The sequence below is a fragment of the Octopus bimaculoides genome, chromosome 20, assembly GCF_046866305.1.
Source record: "Octopus bimaculoides isolate indiv1 chromosome 20, ASM4686630v1, whole genome shotgun sequence".
NCBI lineage: Eukaryota > Metazoa > Mollusca > Cephalopoda > Octopoda > Octopodidae > Octopus > Octopus bimaculoides.
In genome coordinates, this window is record NC_142947.1 from 36,840,076 (window position 1) to 36,858,685 (window position 18,610).

Genomic DNA, 18,610 nt, shown 5'->3' on the forward strand with positions numbered 1-18,610 from the left:
AAGTCTTTGTTCATTTTTTAAAGGTTTGTAGAAAATGAATGAGAGAGAGAGAGAGAGAGCGAAATCAAGTGATAAGTGACGTGTTTTTAAGAGAGAGAGAGAGAAAAAGAGAGAGAGAGAAAGAGAGAGAGAGAAAAAGAGAGAGAGAAAGCGAGTGATTGCTGTCTGCTGACTAACGCCCTTTCCCTCTTTCTATACGGAAATTGCCGAATTGATGTAAACAAAGACATGTTGACCAGCTCACTACTGGTTGCCAATCAGCAGGTAAAGCTGACTACAAGTTTGGCATTTAGAGAACTTGTACCGAAGGATCGCCGACTAACCCTATTTCTTGGCTACATGCATATACATATTTCGTACTTTTCTGAAATTTGTGAATGAAACTGGAAGGTGCAGAAACTGCGGAAGCTTGTTAGTGTCTGTAATTCGAAAGACCTAACTTTGCCACATACTAGCTCATGCTCATTATGCTAGAAGGGCTATTTTCTGGATAAAAATGTTTGTGGAATAATACCAAGTCACTTATACACAAGGCTGTAAAGGTGGGCTGCAATTGGTCAAGGAAAGTCATGCAGTGTTGTGGTTTGATGTTGGTATATGGATAACAGTTAGTTGGAAAATACTGCATGGTGAACAGGAAATTGACCACATGAAGGACAGGAAATTGACCATGTCGAGGATAGGAAATAGACCATGTGATGATTAGGAAATGAGTCAGGTTGTGTGTGGGGGGATAGGAAGGAGCAGCATGTGCAAGTATATAGTTCTATATGTGGGTGAACAGACACACTCATATAGTTTTGCATGCATGTGTATATTTATGCACCCAGTTTTGACACACCATTTTGGTTGGCGTTTGTCAGAGGACATCAGAGATCAAGGGGGAGATAAATGACATTTGCCTCGTTCATTTTACATCAAGATCGGAACATTGGGATAAACAGTTAGAATTCAGCTTTGGAATGATTGCATTACAGAATTAATTATCATCTGTTCTCTGATCAAACATCACCGGGGCATATAGTCATTATTCACGCATTATAGTCTTGCTATTTAGTTCTCATTAGTTTTGGGCTGCAGGCCCAATTAACCCTCTGTAGGAGCTGGCTTAAAAGTCTGTATGGAGTGTGGCTTTTAAGCTTGCATATATGTATATTTTGTAGTGTTGTAACTACCTACACAAAAAAAAATTTGTTTCAACTGACAAAGTCACATAATGAATCTTGCAAATCATGTAAAAGAATTCTTAACATCAAAGAGAATGAATAAGAAAATACAATAGTAAATCTGTCAAAAGGTCAACTAACAATCTTTCAGTTTTTAATTTGTTTATAGCTCAATAGAATTTTTGCAATAAAACTGTCTCTTTAGTTATACAAACTGGTTTATTGCTTCTGATTCTAGTGTAAACTAGAAAGATCTTTTATAATCATATTCAAATTGTAGTGGCTAGGCAACTAAGCACACCTAAATTCAAAAAAGATCAAAGCGGCCTATTGAACAAGGGCATTCAAGCTGTAGTTAACACTTTAGTATTCAGATTATTGTCAAATGTATAGGGTAAAGACTCCCTTTGGTCATGAATGACTATGAGATTGCACCTAGAAAGTTACCTTCCAAGACACAAGTCCAAACAAGGTTGTTTATGGAAGACCAGCAGTCGCCCGTGCATACCAGCCTCCCCTCTCTAGGCCACCGATGTTATCCAAGGGAAAGGCAAAGGCCAACACAGCTTTGCACCAGTGATGTTGCAACTCATTTCTACAGCTGAGTGAACTGGAACGACATGAAATAAAGTGTCTTGAACACAACACAGCTCAGTCCGAGAATCAAATTTAATTCTTATTTATTCACATTGCTTTGAATTAGTCATTCATATCTCATAGCTTTGAGATTTTCATGGTGTGATTGCTTATTTTTAAAATGACACTGCAGGGTAGGAGTGGGAGGTTGGATTGAACATAAAACAGGTAGAATATTTACGCCTGATATAACCAGTCTGAATACAAAAAGATTAAACCACTTCTTTTGTATATTTGTCTACATTGTTCAAGGTATCCTATTTTAAGGATAAAACAGGGTGGGGTATTTGGTTGCTATTTCTAGCAGTTCAAGTAACCACACAGGGGTTCATTATCATTGTTGTTTATCTCCAAGTCAGTTCTCATCAAGCAAAACTAATTAAAAGCATTCCAGCAGTGACCATCCAATTTTTTAAGGCATGGTGTATTCCGGACTAAATTATCCAATGTGTCCTTTCATTTAAGCTGGTAAGATATACAAAGATTTGGCTGCTATTTCTAGCAGGTTGAGTCACTATATAGAGTTCCCTTGAAGACTTGCAAAGTTAGTAGTTGGTATTGTTTAGCCTAAGTCAGCTCCAGTCACACAAATTTATAATCAAAGGCATTCTGGCCATGACAATCACAATTATATTTCAGGGAATCTAGGATTACATTATTTGATGTACCTTTTCTATATCAAGACACCGGGGGGGGGGGGGGGTAATTTGAGAACGATTTGGCTGGTATTTGTATTAGGAATGACCAAGTATAGGCTCCAACATGGTAGTGATAAATAGAGATCCAACACTGAAGTAGTTATATACAAGCTAAAACCCACTTCCAGGTTTTGTACCAAGTATATATGTCGGCCTGCACACGATGTAGTGAAGTGCTAGCTATGTGTAACATAGAGCAATATCCAGAATGCATCACATTAAATTTACTAACCAATGTATTTCTATATGGTTCTAAAGCTCTGCTGGTCTCCCACAGACAAGAGCTCATAGTTCTGCTTCTCTTTAACTTTTTCATGATAATATTTGATACTTGTTTACCATAATTCACTTGGAAATAAACTAATACACACCATAAAGTCCAGCTAGATTTGTCTCCAGGTATTACCTTATAACCCTCACCACCACTTTCATTGTATGAATGGGATCCCTCCTGCCTACAGAATACAAGCCCAAAGTTATCAATTTGCAAATAGGAAGAATGCTTTATAACACAAAGTTTTAAATATTTTTTACTATGATAAAACAATCTATTTGCTCAGATGTTCATCAAGTAACTTTTACACACACACATATTTACATACTCAAACATACACAAAGTCACTTGCTATTTACAATAAAAGAAAAACTAGAATATGTGGAGCAACCCTCTACAAATCAATAACACTAGGAAAAAAAAATTTTGTTTTCCTAGTGCTATTGTGTTTAAAAACATCACTCCCTACAATATGAGCTTAGCTAGTAATTTCCTGGAAACATTTTTCTACAACATAAATGCTTGTAAGCTTTTCAATAAGAATAATGTTAAAGTCAGCTACACTTGTTTCGAAAGCATCATGACCCAAGTATCCCACTATAACCAAAGTCACAGAAAAACACCCAATCCAAATACCACAATGCAATAGCAGCAACATTACAGCCTGCCAACTTAATACCAAATGTCACACAAAGGCACTTATATACTGGAAAAATATGTGTGTGTGTGAGAGAGAGAGAGAGAGAAAGAGAGCTCACAGAGAATTCATTAAAAACTTTGGGATTCACACCACTCTCATTACTTTACATCAAGAACTAGAACTTAACCTATCTCAATATATCAGGAAACTGAAAGATAGTGAAATGAAAGACACTTCTATGAACTGGAGTATTGTTGAAATTGAAACTCCATATTTCAGTGGGTAAGAGAAGTACAATATATGTCTAGGAAAGAAATATTACATCCAAAACTATGCCTATGTGTAGGCATATGAACAAATTCCCACTAAAAAATGTTCAATTTAAAACTAGGTAACTCTGTACTACTACTACTACTACTTTTAGTGACCATTGGCCATAAGCATTTTAGACATACCAACACAGCAGTAATTTTCATCTGTACAGCCCTACATGTATAGTTGATCACTAACTCCCATACAATAGTATCACCTTCACTCAAAGTTAAGTGATTTCTAAACTGATAAATTCTATAGAGAAACCTCCAACCCATTAACGGCCTAATAGCATTACATTGGTTGCTCAAACCATTATCACCTAACCAAAGTCAAGCAATGAAAGGTTTCATAATTCAACATAGCTCCATACTTTGTGTTCCTGAATTTTCTAAACCACTTTGTCTATTTATCTTATGGTCATGTACAAAGATTTAATGAGAAACTGAGTAGTGATGGATGAATTGTCAGCTTTGAACAAATAAATGTAATTTCTGAAGCAAAAAAAAACAACAAAAAACAAAAACAAAAAAAAAATTTATGCAAGTTAAAATCTGAAATCCAAAGATATCGATGGCAGTCAAACTGATGGTTGCCCTGTCAGCAACATTTAATCTTTTTACTTGTCATGCAGTGACCAAAGTGGTAAAAGTTTCTCTATCTATAAACATCTCAGGTGAAGAGCAGGTGTTCAAGGTTTTTAATTTTTCATTCTTTACAGCATGAAGCCTAGCAGACCGAGTGTTGCACTTATGATGACAAGAGCACAATTTTGATTCCTGGATTGCGTTCTTTGATTGTGTTCTCGAGTAAAACACTTTATTTCACACTGCTCAAGCTCACTCAGCTGTAAATGAGTAACCCTGCAGCTGACTGACATCCCATTCAGTCAGGGGGGAGTGTGGTGACCTTGGTCACTTACATCCAATGGAAACTGGGTAACTGGCCCTATGAAGCCTAGAACGTGCACCACTAGAGTCCACAGGTGACTATCTTTATTCTATATTAAAAATTAACTTCTATAAATTCTATTATATTACATATAATAGTTAACAATTCTGTAAAAATTAACATACATACTATATGATTGATGAATATATCAGAATATCTACATGGAGTGGTGAATATAAAGAGAAAGTTATTTCAAATCTTGAATCTAACTCATTGCTAACAATGAACTAGGTGGCACATTAATAACATTCTGTGTTAGAAGCCATGTGCGATGTTGATAACTTCTGTTTTACATAAAATACATTACTTAATGAACATTGTCACGTGGCAATCATGGTGTCAGTTTATACAATCTAAAAGAATTTTCAGTGCATAAATGCCAATGGAGAAAAAGAATGTCATCTCTTATTTGCTTTTCTTATATTTAATAAAATAAAAAGAAACAAAGTGATAAATGTTCTTTACTCAGAATAAAATTGTGCATGAAATAAAATACATGTCTTTTGTTCACAATACTAGAGAAATAGTCATTTTTGCCATGAGATGGAGAAAAACTGAAGAATTTATAATAATAAATACCCTACAGTTAAAGATATTTGTGAAGGCAGGTGGCTTAGTGGTTAGGATAGTCAGCTCACAATTGGAAGGTTGTGAGTTTGATTTCTGGTGACATGTTGTGTCCTTGAGCAAGACACTTTATTTCAAGCTGCTCCAGTCCACTCAGCAGGCAAAATTGAGTTGCACCTGTAATTCAAAGGGCCAGTCTTGTCACATTTTGTGTCATGCTGAATCTCCTTGAGAACTATATTAAGGGTACATGTGTCTGTGGAGTTCGCATGTTAATTTTACAAAGCAGGTTGTTTCATTGACTGGATCACCAGAAGCCATCATCATCATAACTGACAGAGTGCTGGTTTAGTTAAAGATATGCACAGCTCCATGAAACCTTGCTAAATAAAAACAGAAAATTGAAAACCAGAGAAACTCAAGAGAATGTCAAGGTATTAAAGATGTGGAGGTAACAATACCATAAAGGATGTTATATAAAAGCAGACTGCACACACGCACACAAACAAACACACACACACACACACACACGCATATGAAAAGAAGCTTAATATTCAGAAGCTGTGTTTGTTTGGTTGCATTGCTGGGAATTGGAACAGAATTATTCAGTAACCAACAGAGACTTGCATGCAGTGATGGTGGTGGCAGCCAAGAGAAAAGTGATAGCTGAGCACTTACATCAGTTTTGTCCAAGGAATTAGCATCAACTAAGGGTACAGAACTTCCCTCCTTTGGGAGAGATGGCTTGGATGGGTGGACAGTAGAAGAAAATTGAACTTTTTTATTGACTGAGTCTACAACCTGGCATAGAAAATATTATCTGTAAACTAAGACATAACAAACAGCAAAGGAATCTGATAAAAATCTTACAAGGAATCCATTATCATTATTATTATTATTATTATATGGTTTGGGATAAAAACAAAATTTTCCCTGCCTGAAGACATCTAACACTCAGAGGCTATATATATATATATATATATATATATATATATATATATATAAAAGAATGAGATAAAAAGACCAGTGGCATAAGTAAATTTATATTATATGTAGAATGTCTTACAGCTATTTCAGGGAAAATTCAATGTATCCCTTCATCGGAGACGGTAATAGTAGAAGATAAGGATTATTACATCTGTAATTATTACAGATGTAATAATCCTTATGAAGAGATACATTGAATTTTCCCTGAAACAGCTGTAAGACATTCTACATATAATATAAATTTACTTATGCCACTGGTCTCTTTATTTCATTCTTTTTTATATATACACACGCTAATACACGACCCATGTTATATTCCCCATTCATGTTAACATATTAATCTCCTTAGTTTAAAAACCAAAGTTCAGCTTAAAAAACAATAATTTGTTGAGATGGGGAACAATGCAATAATCTTCTATTACTGAGAGGCCTTAAGAGGCCATTGTTACTTGATCTAGTTCAGAAATTAACATGATTAAAACTAGAAATAAAATAAATAGAGAGAAACTGATAATAAGAGTTACAGTTGGACTTTGTACACAAGAAAAGACAATTGAAATGTATTGATTTTACATTCTCTTTGAAGTTCTGCTGTTAAGATTATATCCAGGAAAATAGAATTATGAAAATATTAAATGAGATTATAAAAAAAATTCCAATTTTGCCGTTTGTTTTAATAGACAATAAATTAATATTCAGTAATTTTCAGTTAATTTCATGCCTTTATTTTTTTATATCTTATTTTTGAAATTTTTTATGAGTATTTTTATCTTATTTTTGATGATAAAAATACTTATAAAAAATTTCATTGGACAAAGTAATAAATACATAAGAATATTATACACAATAAAGCTTCTATTGTTAAAATAATGCTATAAGAAGTCAGATATTGATTTCTGATTCTTTTTCAAGGATACTAGTAATCAATACAAACCTGTATAACTGACTTCTCAACTCCATTTTTAAAAAAAAGAAAAAAAAACAAAGAAAAAAACACTTGATTGTCAGCTAATCCCAGTCAAATGGTACCTTAAGCATTTAAATATTCACATACTAATTATCTAATTATTTGTAAATAATGAATTCTATGGTTTTTATTCTGAAGTCCATCCCATGTGATACAAATGTAGATCATGTCGAGATCCAAAAGAAATTAAGGTTGCAAGCATATTTATTTCAATGCAACACAATTACCAACACAGAAAAAATGAGACTAAGCCTATGTTAACAAGAACATTGTCATCATCATCATCATCGTTTAACGTCCGCTTTCCATGCTAGCATGGGCTGGACAATTTGACTGAGGACTGGTAAGCCAGAAGGCTGCACCAGGCTCCAATCTGATCTGGCAGAGTTTCAACAGCTGGATGCCTTTCCTAATGCCAACCACTCCGAGAGTGTAGTGGGTGCTTTTATGTTTACACATATACATGTGTGTATATATATATATATATATATATACATATATATACACATGTGGGTACTATTCAAGAAGAGTGGTCCTGGTGTGTGCATCCGCACTAGCGAGTTGTGACTAATTGGTCCTACGACTACCTAGCGCAAGTGCGCGTCATGCGCAAAACATGCATGAGGGTTTTTTTCTAAACAAAGGAAATAATTTTTTTACACAAAGTAAATAATTTATTTTAACAAAGTAAATAAATCATACACTACCTGTTTTTGGTAAAGAGTCCATTAAAAAGTCGGTCTTTCAAAATCTACTGTTGTTCAATGGTATCAGTACATGACGGACATTACAAGTAATTATCTTTTGCGTAACCCCTACCAAATTGGTGGACTTGGGCACATCATAGAAATAGATGAATCTATGATGTGCAAGCACAAATACAACGGAGGGTGGGATAGAGAGGATAAAAATAGGTTTTTAGTCTTTGTACCTGACCGTCCTTCTGAAACTTTTCTACCACTTATTAAAAAATTTATCAAACCAGGGACAACTATATACTCTGATTGTTGGAGTGCGTACAATGGGATTACTGAAATATATGTGACACCAAAATACACCCTGGAACAACGTAAAACATTTGAAGAGTAAGATGTAGAAGATTCAACAAAAAAATAATTATTTACTTTGAGTTTTATTTACTTTGTTTAAAAAAAAATGATTTACTTTGTTTTAAAAAAAACCCTCATATATGTTTTGCACATATGTGCATTTGCGCTAGATAGTTGTTGTAGGATCGACTAGATAGCGCAGATGTGTATGTGTATGTGTATATATATATATATATATATATATATATATATATATATATATATATATATATATATATATACATGAATATATGTGTAGGTACAAGATTTTCTGGGCAGGGAACACTGACGGGGTCGGGGCCATAGGAATACTTCTAGCAGAGAAATGGGTGGATAAGGTAATCGAGGTAGTTAGAGTAAGTGACAGAGTACTTAAGATTAGACTAGTGCTTCATCATAGATTAGCTACTGTCATCTCAGCCTATGCACCTCAACCGGGGCTACCAGATGGTCTGAAAGACCAATTCTATGACACCCTCTTGCAAACTACCTCGTCGACGAGTGACAGGGACCTTCTCTTTGTGGCTGGAGACTTCAATGGTCATGTCGGACGTCGTGCTGGAGGCTTCCATGGCATACATGGAGGCTATGGCTTCGGTTCCCGCAACGAGGAGGGAACCAGACTGCTGGAGTTCTGTGATGCAACCGATCTTATGGTCTGCAATACCAACTTCAGGAAACCTGCCAGTCACCTAGTCACCTACCGCTCCGGCAGACACTCTAGCCAAATCGACTACATCCTCGCCAGAAATAAGGAAAGAGGGCGGCTTATAAATGCCAAAACCTACCCTGGCGAATAATGTACCCCACAACATAGATTAGTAGTTAGCGACTTTGGGATCAAGGCAAAATGGGTGCCCAGAATTAGACCGGCTTGGAGGAGAAGGGTGTGGAAGCTTAAAGACCCTGCAAATGGACAGAGACTTAGAGACAAGTTACTTGAAGCATTTAACGAAATAGAAGGGGATATAGCATCATACAACGTGGAAGACAATTGGAGATTTCTGCGGGACAACCTGTTGAAAGCCACCGACCAGATCTGTGGCTGGTGTAAGGTCCCCTCTTGACCCAGAGTAACGTGGTGGTGGAACAAGGAGGTAGACAGGGCTATTAGACAAAAGAAACAGGCTTGGAAGGACTGGAAGAATGGTGGTAGCAGGGAATTGTACCAATGTGCCAGAAGGGAGGCTAGGTGACAGGTTTATGTAACCAGAGGGGAAGCAGATAAGAAAAGATTTGCCAATGTTCTGCGCCGTGAGGACCAAAGACTCGAGGTATTTCGTGTTGCAAGACAGTGTAGGAGAGAAAATAGTGATGTTGTAGGAGAGAAATGTGTTCGCATGGATGATGGTACGCTTGCACTAAATGAGGATGCAAAGAAAGAGGTCTGGAGATGACACTACGATAGATTGCTTAATAAAGAGAATGAATGGGAGGCAGAGAGCCTGCCTTATGTCGACCCAATAGAGGGACCAGCTATCCGAGTTGATAGTACCAGGGTAGATAAAGCAATTAAGAGCATGAAGACCGGGAAAGCCCCCGGCCCATCAGGAATCACTGCAGAGATGCTCAAAATATCTGGCAGTGTTGGCTATAGCCTACTCACCCGTATTACGAACCAGGTGATACACGAAGGAGTCAACTGCTACAAAGGTAAAGGTGACGCTTTAGATACAAATAATTACAGAGGCATCAAGCTGTTAGATCAGGTTATGAAAGTTACAGAGAGGGTCATAGCCCAACTAATTAGGGAGCGAATCAATTTAGATGAGATGCAGTTTGGGTTCGTGCCAGGTAAAAGCACTACTGATGCCTTATTTCTAGTGAGACAGCTGCAGGAGAAATACCTAGTCAGGGATAAACCTCTGTACCTGGCCTTCATTGACATGGAGAAAGCCTTTGACAGGGTTCCCCGATCCCTTATCTGGTGGTCAATGAGGAAACTTGGGATAGAAGAATGGTTAGTGAGAGCTGTGCGAGCCATGTACAGAGATGCTGCCAGTAAGGTGATGGTTGGAAATGAGTACAGCAATGAATTCCGGGTAGAGGTAGGGGTCCACCAAGGTTCTGTCCTCAGCCCCCTCTTATTTATCATAGTCCTCCAGGCAATCACAGAGGAGTTCAAGACAGGTTGCCCCTGGGAGCTCCTCTATGCTGATGACCTTGCCCTAATTGCGGAGTCACTATCAGAACTAGAGGAGAAGTTTCAGGTGTGGAAGCAAGGTCTAGAATTGAAGGGCCTTAGAGTCAACCTAGCTAAAACCAAAATCCTAATAAGTAGGAAGGTAGATAAAACACAAACCCCTTCAGGTAGATGGCCCTGCTCAGTATGTAGAAAAGGAGTAGGTAGTAATTCTATAAGATGTACCCGGTGCAAGCTATGGACACATAAGAGGTGCAGCAACATCAAAGGCAGTTTAACTAGGAAGTTAGTTTTTGTTTGTGGCAGATGTTCAGGTGCAATAAAGACTGTAAACAAACAGGAAACAACTTCTATCTCATTCCAGGGTGAAAAACTAGAGGTAGTCGATAGCTTCCACTATCTGGGCGACCAAGTTAGTAGTGGGGGTGGGTGCGCTGAAAGTGTAGCTGCTAGAATAAGAATAGCCTGGGCAAAGTTTAGAGAGCTCTTACCCCTGCTGGCGACAAAGGGACTCTCAGTCAGAGTAAAAGGCAGACTGTATGACGCATGCGTACGAACAGCCATGCTACATGGCAGTGAAACATGGGCTGTAACTGCTGAGGACATACGTAAGCTCGCAAGGAATGAAGCCAGTATGCTCCGTTGGATGTGTAATGTCAATGTGAATACCCGTCAGAGTGTAAGTATCTTGAGAGAAAGGCTGAACATTAGAAGCATCAGTTGTGGTGTGCAAGAGAGACGATTGCACTGGTATGGACATGTGGTGAGAATGGATGAGGATAGCTGCGTGAAAAAGTGCCATACCCTAACAGTTGAGGGAACCCGTGGAAGAGGTAGGCCCAGGAAGACCTGGGCTGAGATGGTGAGGCAAGAACTTCGTACATTGGGCCACACCGAGGCGATGACTACTGACCGAGACCTTTGGAAATGTGCTGTGCGTGAGAAGACCCGGCAAGCCAAGTAAGATCGTTGCCAGTGCCCCTGGACTGGCACTTGTGCGGGTGGCACATAAGATGCACCATTTTGAGCGTGGCCGTTGCCAGTACCGCCTGACTGGCCTCCATAGGATTTTCAAGCGAGATCGTTGCCAGTGCCCCTGGACTGGCTTGTGCGGGTGGCACATAAAATACACCATTTCGAGCGTGGCCGTTGCCAGTATCGCCTGACTGGCCTTCGTGCAGGTGACACGTAAAAGCACCTACTACACTCTCTGAGTGGTTGGCGTTAGGAAGGGCATCCAGCTGTAGAAACTCTGCCAAATTTAGATTGGAGCCTGGTGTTGCCATCCGGTTTCACCAGTCAGGTCGTCCAACCCATGCTAGCATGGAAAGCGTACGTTAAACGATGATGATGATGATATATACACGTGAATATATATATGTGTATATATATATATGTGTGTGTGTATATGTATATATATACGTGAATATATATATATATATATATATATATATATATACGTGAATATATATATATATATAGGAGAGTATTGTAGTTCCCTTGAAGCATTGTGTATTGTTTGTAAAGAATAAAAAGTTTTGAATGGTACAACAATGCACTATAGTGCAAAAAATGGACTATTGTCCATTTTTTGTATTATAGTGCATTGTTGAGGCAAGTGAAATTGAAATCAAATTCGATGACAGCACCGCAGGACTGGCATCCGTGCTAGTGGAACGCTCACAGCACCATCCAAGCGTGATCGTTGCCAGGGTTGTAAAAAGCACCATTCGAGCGTCGCCTTACTGGCACATGAAAAACAACATTTGAGCGAGGTCGTTGCCAGTGCCGCTGGACTGGCCTTCATGCTGGTGGCAAGTAAAAGTACCCACTACACTCTCAGAGTGGTTGGCGTCAGGAAGGGCATCCAGCTGTAGAAACTCTGCCAGATCAGACTGGAGCCTGGTGTAGCCATCTGGCTCGCCAGTCCTCAGTCAAATCGTAAAGGCCTGACATGGGAAATGCTTTTTGAGAAGCAAACTGCATGAGACTTAGTTCATCATTAAGTGGGCCACACTTCTAAAAATATAATTTGAGGTTATTTTTTAATTGGTGTGCCATTCGAAGAATCGTGCAGATGCAGTTTGCTCATGATTAATACAAATATATCCGTATTGACAAACTTTGGGGAAAACATGACAATGAGTCGTCTCATCTATTCCATAATTGCATGTATTGGAGTAGATTATCAGAATTATGATGCATGAGGACATTTGATATAAGTTGTATCTACTAAGGAGAGCTCAATTCATGTCTGTAAAGACATGGGAAAACTACTTGACCTAAGTGACTACTTAGTAAGGTTAAAAATCCTCATGAACACAGCAGGATTTGGTTCCTCTCTGATGAGTAAAACTTTGACCAAGACCAAAAGTTTAACAGGAGAAATGATTGATAGTTATCTGCAGACCCTTCTGATGTCTTCAGAGTGATGCACACTAAGTTTCCAGCAACTGTAATGGTTTTAGCAGTGGTGAGAAATGAAGGTCATTTTATGTCAACACACATCTTTATACAGGGTCTTAGAATTAAGGCTGCTGGATACACTAAGATACTGTAGACAATTGTTAAGCCCCGGATGGATGAAGTACACAGTAGCAAGCCATATGTGTCTTAGCACTTTCTCACAAAGCTCACGTAACTCAAGAACAGATATCAGACAGTCTTTATAATAACGTAACACCAAACTTTGGCTTCCAAATATGTCAGATCCCATGGATTACTATGTTTGAAGCTTTGTTAAAAAGACATCTTCACAATACCATACTTGATTGAAGACCACCATTGTTCAGGGGATTTCAAAACAAATAAGGTTCATTTAGTGCAGACATATCACTGATTCCTGTCCCACATTGAAATGTCATCAAAGCTGAAGGCAGATTCAGAGAATAACCTTTTAAGAAAGCTTATCAAGAACATATGTGCCCACATTCTTCATAAAATACATTTGGTTTTTGATAGATTAGAGTTGTTATAAAATCACCAAATAGGTCTTCAAATATTTCTTGCACCCCGTATAATATCATCTATGAAAGTGGTAAAAATGGCCCAGCAGGAGAGCTAGCAAACAGCCGTCTTATGGAGCATGTGTTCCTATCACATGACATCTTTTTCTATGTCTGAGGGCAAGGCACTTACTTAATTTTGATCGTCTCTGCTATGATTGTTAATGGAGAAGAATGCTACTTGCTGTATAATAGACCAGGTTCCAATCAGGGGTAGTGAGATTGATCCCTTGTCCAAACATTACAAAAACTGCTTTTTAAGTACCATTATGGCATTTTCTTGCTTGTGAAATGTAAGTCACTAACACATTGAGGAAGAGGATCTACAAACATGCTGGAAAAAAACAGGTGTGTGTGTGTGTGTGTGTGTGTGTGTGTGTGTGTGTGTGTGTGTGTGTATATGTATGTATGTATGTATATTGCTTTTGATGAAATATAATTTGCGAAAAAAATTTGAAAATGTATAGAAAATTCTAGCTTTGTTATACCTGGGGAAAAATTAAATCTTATTTGGAACCCTGGGAAAATTGATTTACACTTACTCTAAGCTCTTTATTTTCTTTAATTTCTGTCACATCAGGTATTGGCGCCGTCTTAGCTGGAGTACCACTTTCTTTAACCAGTCGCCTATCCTGAGTGTCTTCTACAGCTGTCTTGTGAACTAAGTTAGCCTCTGTGAAATCTGGATGTTTAGTGTTGATGTAAGCAAGCTCGACAGCAACAAGGTTTTCTACCTGGAAAATGAAAAGAAAAGCATAAACGACAAGTGAATAATTTCATTTTATGTTGGTTAATGGGGAAAGGGAGAAAAAATGAATAAGAAGAGTCCAAAGAAATTTGTGATAGTCTGTATCAATAAAAAGCATAAAATGTAATGAGTTTGTGTTATGAAGAGAAGCAGTTCAATCAAGCATAGAAAAAAATAATTAAATATATGGCTACTACTTGGACAAGCATGTACATCTCTCCTCATTTATCACGGGAGCATGGTTCCTAAAACACAGCCATAAACCTATCATCTGCTTGTACTTTGTAAATGGTAGATTCATTGGCACCAAACTCACAGGCCGCAGCAGCAAAGGTTCCACAACCACATATTTTCTTGCTCATAGAAAATACATTTGTTTGCGTTGTTTGTTAGGATTAAGCGCCTTCATATTTTTTTTTCCACTGGTCCCATGTTGATGGATACAAGTACATAAACCCATATAAAGCATACACAGACTCACAGCATGGTCATGTAAATACAAGCAACAGCCCATGCATTCGGGGTAGCTGTGCATTCTGGGTAGCTGAGCATTCTAGGTGGTCACTGGGAGGAATTTTTGCAGTAGAAGAATCTTTGATTGCCAACCTGTCATTACAAACCAATACATGATAAACATAACACTATACCCAATTGAGCATACTATGAGGGTGGTCATTAAAGATTTCACCTGATACGCTTCCAGTTATTGCAGGAAATGGAACTTGTACAGGTATAATCATACATGTCTACATGTCCCATTGTAAATTGCAGCTTTCCACTAGTATTCGTTTGTCTTTTATGGCTGCTGAAGTGGACTAAGGTGTTACAATGGAGGCAGTCGAAAGCAGATCAGTGATCAGGTTCTTATACTTGAAAGGTTGTACACCAAAAGAGACTTTTGATGAGCTGAAAGTAGTTTATGGTGATGATGCACCATCATATGACGTAGCGAAGCACTGGCATCGCCAGTTGAAATGTGGTCTGACATCGATGGAAACTGTTCCTATTCCTGCACGACCACATTCTGCCATTGATGACGTCACCATCCACAAAGTGGAATCCACCATTTTGGAGAATTGCCACATATCTATTCGGTAACTAGCCCAAGAAGTGCAGTGCAGGGTCCATTTGCACAAGAAGAAGTTGTCTGCACGATGGATTCCTCACAAACAAGAACGAGTCAATAGCTTCCAGGCTCTTTTGGCAAAATACCAAGAAAACGAGGAGGACTTTTTCAGCAGAGTTATCACACAGGATAAAACATGGGTCCATCACTATGATCCTGAGACTAAAGTCCAGTCGAAGCAATGGAAGCATAACTCACCATCGCCAAAGAAGGCTCGTGTCCAACCCTCAACAGGCAAGGTGATGCTCAGTCTCTTGGGACCAGCGCGGAATAATGATGATGGATTTTCTGGCAAAGGGCACCACAATTAATGGGGCATATCATGCTTCTCTGCTGCAGAAACCGTGAGATGCCATCAAAGCAGAGAGGTGTGACATGCTGACCAAAGGAGTCCACCTCCTCCAAGACAACACCCTAGTTCACAATGCACATGTTGCCCAGATGAAAGCACACTCCTGCAGCTATGAAATCCTTCCGTATCCTCCTTACACTTACCATCTGACTTCTACCTCTTTCCAACCAAGAAGTCATTTTTTGAAGGGGAAGCACTTTCTGGATGATGATAAACTTATTTCTGAGATAAAGTCTTGGCTCCTGACACAACCTATCGACTTCTACAGACAAGATCTTCACAGTTGCATAAAGCAATGTGTGTCACCATTGGTGAAAGCTATGTAGAGAAGGACTAATAGTTATGCCAAGTTTCGTTTATCCCAGTCCCTGGGAAGTGGGTCAGAGGAAATCATTAATGAACACTCCTCATATGTTATTTGGGATTGGTGATAAACAAGGTTACTTGTATTAACACATTTTTATATAAATAACATTTTTTACACTATAAAAAGTAGTCTCATTTAAATATTTATAATTAACAATGCTGTTAATCTAACTTTAATTACAATGCTTAATACATTTTGCAATCCATCATATTCCTCCAGACCTACTGATGCTGCCAGATAATTCGACTTTCATCACATCAGATACAATAAGAATCACTCTTTAACAAGAAGTTCACCTACCATTGCATTGGTTGGTGGTAGACGGCGCCGAAGTAAATATGTAACAACATCCACTATTCTTTCATGCAATTTAGGAAACCGCAGCATTTCTTGCTGGAAAGAAGAAAGAAATATTCAAATGAAAAATCTCAGATTGATAGAGTTTATTCACCGCAGCTTATGCAAATATCTTCTAAAGCGTCAGGTAGATCAAAGCCATGTGGGTAGATTTAGAAAACAGGAACTGAAATAAGCGCGTGTGCGTGTGCGTGTGTGTGTGTGTGTGTTTAAAAAACACTGGTGCTGATGCCACGTAAAAAGCACCCAGTACACTCTGGAAAGTGGTTGGCATTAGGAAAGTCATACATTTGTAGAAAGCGAGTCAAAACAGACAATGGAGCTTGGTGTCTTCCCAGCCATGGCAGTTCCTGGGAAACGAATGTTAAATGATGGTATAACATTTCCTGGATTCAAGAGAACCAAGTACTTAAATAGTGGATGCATCAAAATCAGCTCAGTGATCGCCCTATTGTGTACAAACACTATAACAATGTATAATGACAAACAATATAACAATGTATAATGACAAACAATATAACAATGTATTACTAGACAGAGTAAGTACCTTGAGAGAAAAGTTGAACCTAAGAAGCATCAGTTGTGGTGTGCAAGAGAGCCGATTGCGTTGGTATGGTCATGTGGTGAGATTGGACGAGGATAGCTGTGTGAAAAAGTTCCACACCCTAGCAGTGGAGGGAACCTATGGAAGAGGTAGGCCCAGGAAGACCTGGGATGAGGTGGTGAGGCAAGACCTTCGAACATTGGGCCTCACCGAGACGATGACTTCTGGCTGAGACCTTTGGAAATATGCTGTGCGTGAGAAGACCCGGCAAGCCAAGTTAAGACCTAAATCCAAGGCCTCTGCCAGGGGTGTAGCCAGCCCACTTATGCGTACCTTTCCTTCATTGGACACTAAACTCCGCTTGCGAAGACCTGTTGAGGCAAGTGAATCGAAATCAAACTAAATTTGACGACTGGCACTCATGCCAACGTCGTCTCCTTCATTGGACACGAAACTCAGCTTGCGAAGACCTGTTGGGGCAAGCGAAATCGTGATGGCACCTGTGCCCAGCGTCGCCTTCTGGCACTTGTATGTGTGTGTGTGTTTCACTGTGTATATGAGCATTTTAGATATGTTTGAATGTCTAATGTCTCTCTCTCTCTCACCTTCTATCTGTCTATCAGTGTGTTTATATTTTTGTATGTGTGTGTTTTTGCTTCCAGTACCAAAAAGTATAATCAGCAAAATAGGCTGAATGTCCAATCAGCTGGGCCATATCATCAGCATCCAAAGAGCTGTGTCCAACCATCTCATCTCGACTCCTAATTTATCCTCTAACTAAATATTCAACAAGTTACATTTCAACTCAACCAAAAGAAAAGCATTTCAATAAGCAATAATTAAATATCAATCTCTGACCTGTGTTCCACAATGTTGAATGATTCTTTGCATCTCCTCATGAACAAGTTCCACACAGCGTAAACTTGGCTCTTCCAGTCTACGAATTTGCCGTTTCACTAACAATTCAAATGAGATTTCAGGAACAAATAAAGATGGCCTGGGTCCCTATCAAAACAAAGAATGGAAGATTTAGCAATAACAAACATTTGATAGGGCCTGGGTCCCTATCAAAATAAAAAATGGAAGATTTAGCAATAACAAACATTTGATAGGGCCTGGGTCCCTATCAAAATAAAAAATGGAAGATTTAGCATTAACAAACATTTGATAGGGCCTGGGATGTTTTTTCACTTTATTATTATTATTATTATTATTATTATTATTAAGCATTTCATTAGTTTCAGGTAAATTCATACATCACTTGCTCCACCTCCGTGTTGCTGGGGTGTGTGTGTGAGCAGCATTGTGTGAGCTTCTCTTTTACTGTTGGGAGTGTGCAAACAATTCCTGATATTGTATTACATCAATTTCTTTTTTTTTTATTATTATTATTATTACGAGGTGCAGTGCAGTCTTTTGTTGTATTAGGGATTGTGTTGTGTGTGTAATGCTTTAAGTATCCAGTCTGTGGGTGATAATTTATTTCATTGGTTATTTGCTATATACTCTTTTTACTATTTTACTTGTTTCAGTCACTTGACTGCGGCCATGCTGGAGCACCACCTTTAGTCTAACAAATCAAACCCAGGAGTTATTTTTTGTAAGCTTAGTACTTATCTTATCGGTCTCTTTTGCTGAACCTCTAAGTTACGGGGACAAAAAACACACCAACATCGGTTGTC

The 18,610-nt window shown here is 38.4% G+C and overlaps 1 protein-coding gene across 1 annotated transcript in view; it reads right to left on the reverse strand.

Annotated features, from left to right (window-relative positions):
* Window positions 1-5,658: 5,658 nt before the first annotated feature.
* LOC106867941 (dynamin-1-like protein) overlaps window positions 5,659-18,610 on the reverse strand; it is a 75,465-nt gene continuing 62,513 nt past the window's right edge. The window contains exons 10-13 of the mRNA XM_089338371.1: window positions 17,787-17,933; window positions 16,324-16,420; window positions 13,977-14,164; window positions 5,659-6,045 (exon numbers count right to left, since the gene is read on the reverse strand). Coding sequence (XP_089194497.1) covers window positions 5,674-6,045; window positions 13,977-14,164; window positions 16,324-16,420; window positions 17,787-17,933 — 804 coding nt within the window. The 3' untranslated portion in view covers window positions 5,659-5,673. The remainder of the gene's footprint in view (window positions 6,046-13,976; window positions 14,165-16,323; window positions 16,421-17,786; window positions 17,934-18,610) is intronic.